The sequence below is a fragment of the Ctenocephalides felis genome, unplaced genomic scaffold (genome assembly GCF_003426905.1).
Source record: "Ctenocephalides felis isolate EL2017-DRISC unplaced genomic scaffold, ASM342690v1 CF-g0.4_SCAFFOLD_01170, whole genome shotgun sequence".
Taxonomy (NCBI): domain Eukaryota; kingdom Metazoa; phylum Arthropoda; class Insecta; order Siphonaptera; family Pulicidae; genus Ctenocephalides; species Ctenocephalides felis.
Genome location: NW_020537324.1, coordinates 45328691 through 45331690, shown reverse-complemented (window position 1 = coordinate 45331690; position 3000 = coordinate 45328691). Strand labels below are relative to the sequence as shown.

At 30.6% G+C, this 3000-nt stretch overlaps 1 protein-coding gene across 1 annotated transcript; it reads right to left on the bottom strand.

Moving 5' to 3' along the window:
• Window positions 1-308: 308 nt before the first annotated feature.
• LOC113368261 (EH domain-containing protein 3-like) lies at window positions 309-1678 on the bottom strand (the record flags this gene model as incomplete). Its single annotated transcript, XM_026609818.1, is given in 1 exon segment — window positions 309-1678. A coding segment is annotated over 1 exon segment (1227 nt), but the record flags the coding sequence as incomplete, so codon positions are not given.
• Window positions 1679-3000: the final 1322 nt, after the last annotated feature.

Here is a 3000-nt window from a genome sequence, read left to right as displayed (position 1 = left end):
TAAGCTTACTGTTTCAAAGCTTGTAGTTTGGTTTGTACTGGTTTGATATACTGAATGATAACACACATCCAGGGTCCAAACATATAAATAAATGAAGAATTAAAATTCAATTTGCTTTTTCAATTTAACAAATTGGCCGTGGAAAATATATATATATATATATATATATATATATACATACATGCATGAAAAATGAATATATGAATTATTGAATTCAAAACCTATATTATAAAAAAAATAACTAGTTTGCAAATCAAATTAGGATCACTGAGGAAAACTACTTTATTGTAGGCATATAATAATAACTTACCTTTAATGAGTGGTTCTATTTTAGATGTTGATTCCTCATGTGGTATCATATCCATCAACTTAGAAATGTCTTCAGCCATCATTTTATCAACTACTTCAAGAAGTTTTAATTTCAACGGATGAAATTTTGTAAAATCATGATGTTGTAAGCATTCTTGCATTTTTTTGACATCTGGAAAATCGCCTGGAGATATTTGATGCTCCCTTTGCAGTTTTTCATAAGTTTGTGGTAAATGTTTTATCAGTTCCTTTTTCTTCCCATCTTTTCCAAATACTGAAGGCATCTCTTTGCGTAATTCAGATATTATATAAGCATGAACTTTGGCCAGTCTTGCTCTTTTAATCAAATCATTTAACTTTCTCAAAGCAGCATTGCGTGGAAGTGATTGCATGTCTTTGAATAAATCTTGCTCTTCATCTTCAAATAATCGCCGATTTACATCATACCTCAAAGGCTGATCCCAAAATGATCCTATATAAACTCGAGCAACTTCTGGTGTTTGAAGCACTTTTCCCAGTGACCACATCAATGCCCCATAAACCCTCATTAATTGCTGATGATCAATCATATCAGCTTTGTTTAATACAATGCGAATTTTGTCATCATGGCCTCGTAAAGCTTCAATTGATCTTCTAAATTCATCTGATATATCTAACTTATGTGCATCAAACAGCAGTATTATACGATCCACTCTCTCTGCAAACCATTCAAGAACCCCAGTAAAATCGTATCCTCTATCCACACGCTGTTTCTCACCGGATAATATACCAGGCGTATCCACTATTGATATTCCTTTAAGTACAGGTGAAGGTAAAGTAGAACATTGAAACCTATTAAGAAAAGCATTGCCAAATTTGCTTAAAGGCCGAAATTGTTTTTTGGGATCAACAACTAATGCATTACCAGGTATCACGCCCTCTTTATCATCATACATAACGGCTATAAATCTATCAGTGGTCGGTTCAGGACCAATTCTGATTCCAGGAAATTCTCTTTCTAATAAATATTTGATGAAAGTAGTTTTTCCGGTGGAATATTGACCTACTAATAATATTAAAGGCTTCGCATCGAAATCTGGATCATCTAACATGGGTGAATGAAAGTCGTGAAACTGATAATGCTGTTCCAAAGGTAACAGCTTTGTTTTATATATCTTTTTAAGACCTTCCACAACATTATCGTACAATTGCTGCTTTTCGCCTTCTTTAGATAACCAACTAAACATTTTTAATTAATAATTTTAGTTATAACCACAAATTTGTCATACGTCAAAGTTGCGTCAAATACAATTTGAACGCCCTCTTGTCAAAACACCGTCACTATTCCACCGAAAATACTGCCACACTGAAGCTCGGGCTCACACACGGATTCCCATTGTGCATTGACTCTTATCAGAAAGAGCTATTGCCACGTGTTAATAGATTTCGACACGAACACGATCTTCTGATCTGGCAACAAAAGCTGAATACTTTCTTATATCATCGGGCAACACTCGTATCAACAAAAGTCCAGTGCTCACAACATGAAAACCAATTATTATTGACTTGACATTGTTCAAATGTCATAATCAAATAAAAATAAGAAATTTGCCTGGTCCTAAAATGCCAAAGGCAAAGAAATCGGCAACAAAAGCCAAATTAAGAAAAACTCAACATGATTTATTACAATCTTGCAGATTGTGTGGGATAATAGGTGGAAATCGGGTTCCTATCATTCAGGAAACAATGACAATAGGCGATGATACTTGCATAGATGAAAGTAATGAAATACAAATTAACAAAAAAATTCAAGACTGTTTATCCATTGAGGTAAACATAGAAAAATATTTTTATTAGTTGCATTTCATAAGCATGTTTGATACAATAATTATAAGATGCATTGCCTTGTCAGATTATATATTACAATGATTGATTTTTAAGCACAAAATAAAATAACTTCTATTTAATGTATCTATATTTATCGCACTAATTTAATTTGTTAACATCGATTTTATTTATTAAACAACTTTTTCTGAGTTTATGATTAAATATATAGAGTAGTAAATAATTAAATAGAACTGTCTATATATAAATATATTTTATTCATATATTATTTATTTATTTAGATATTTGTGTAATACAATAACAATACATGCATCTTTAATCATTAATACAGGTAAAATATGGAGATAATTTGCCACCACTTATTTGTGTTATTTGCTTAAACAAATTGAATGATTTCTATGAATTCCGAATTATGTGTTCTGAAACTAATATAAGACTACACAAGGCTTTGGGTATATCTATAGATAAACCACAGCCTGTTGGAATGGTTGTTTCTGTAAGTATTAAATATCATCAACTAATTTAGCACAAATTAATATTTATAATTTAAACTTAGACTGGAACTGCGGACAATCAGTTAGATTGCATTCTTGGTGTAGCAGGACCAGTATTTTTTCAACCATCTTCATCTACAAATAAAGAAGTAAACAAAAAAATAACACCAATAAAAAAAGAAAGTAAAATTAAATATAAAGCACCTGAAGGTAAAATACAATATTTTTCTATACTAAATATCTTATTATATTATATATTAAATTATGAATGTGTCAAAAAATGTAATATGTGATAAAGTTTAAAGGTGAAATTAAATTTATCTTTTAAATTAGGCTCAATTTGCTTAGATGATATTTTAATAGTCTCTGTAGA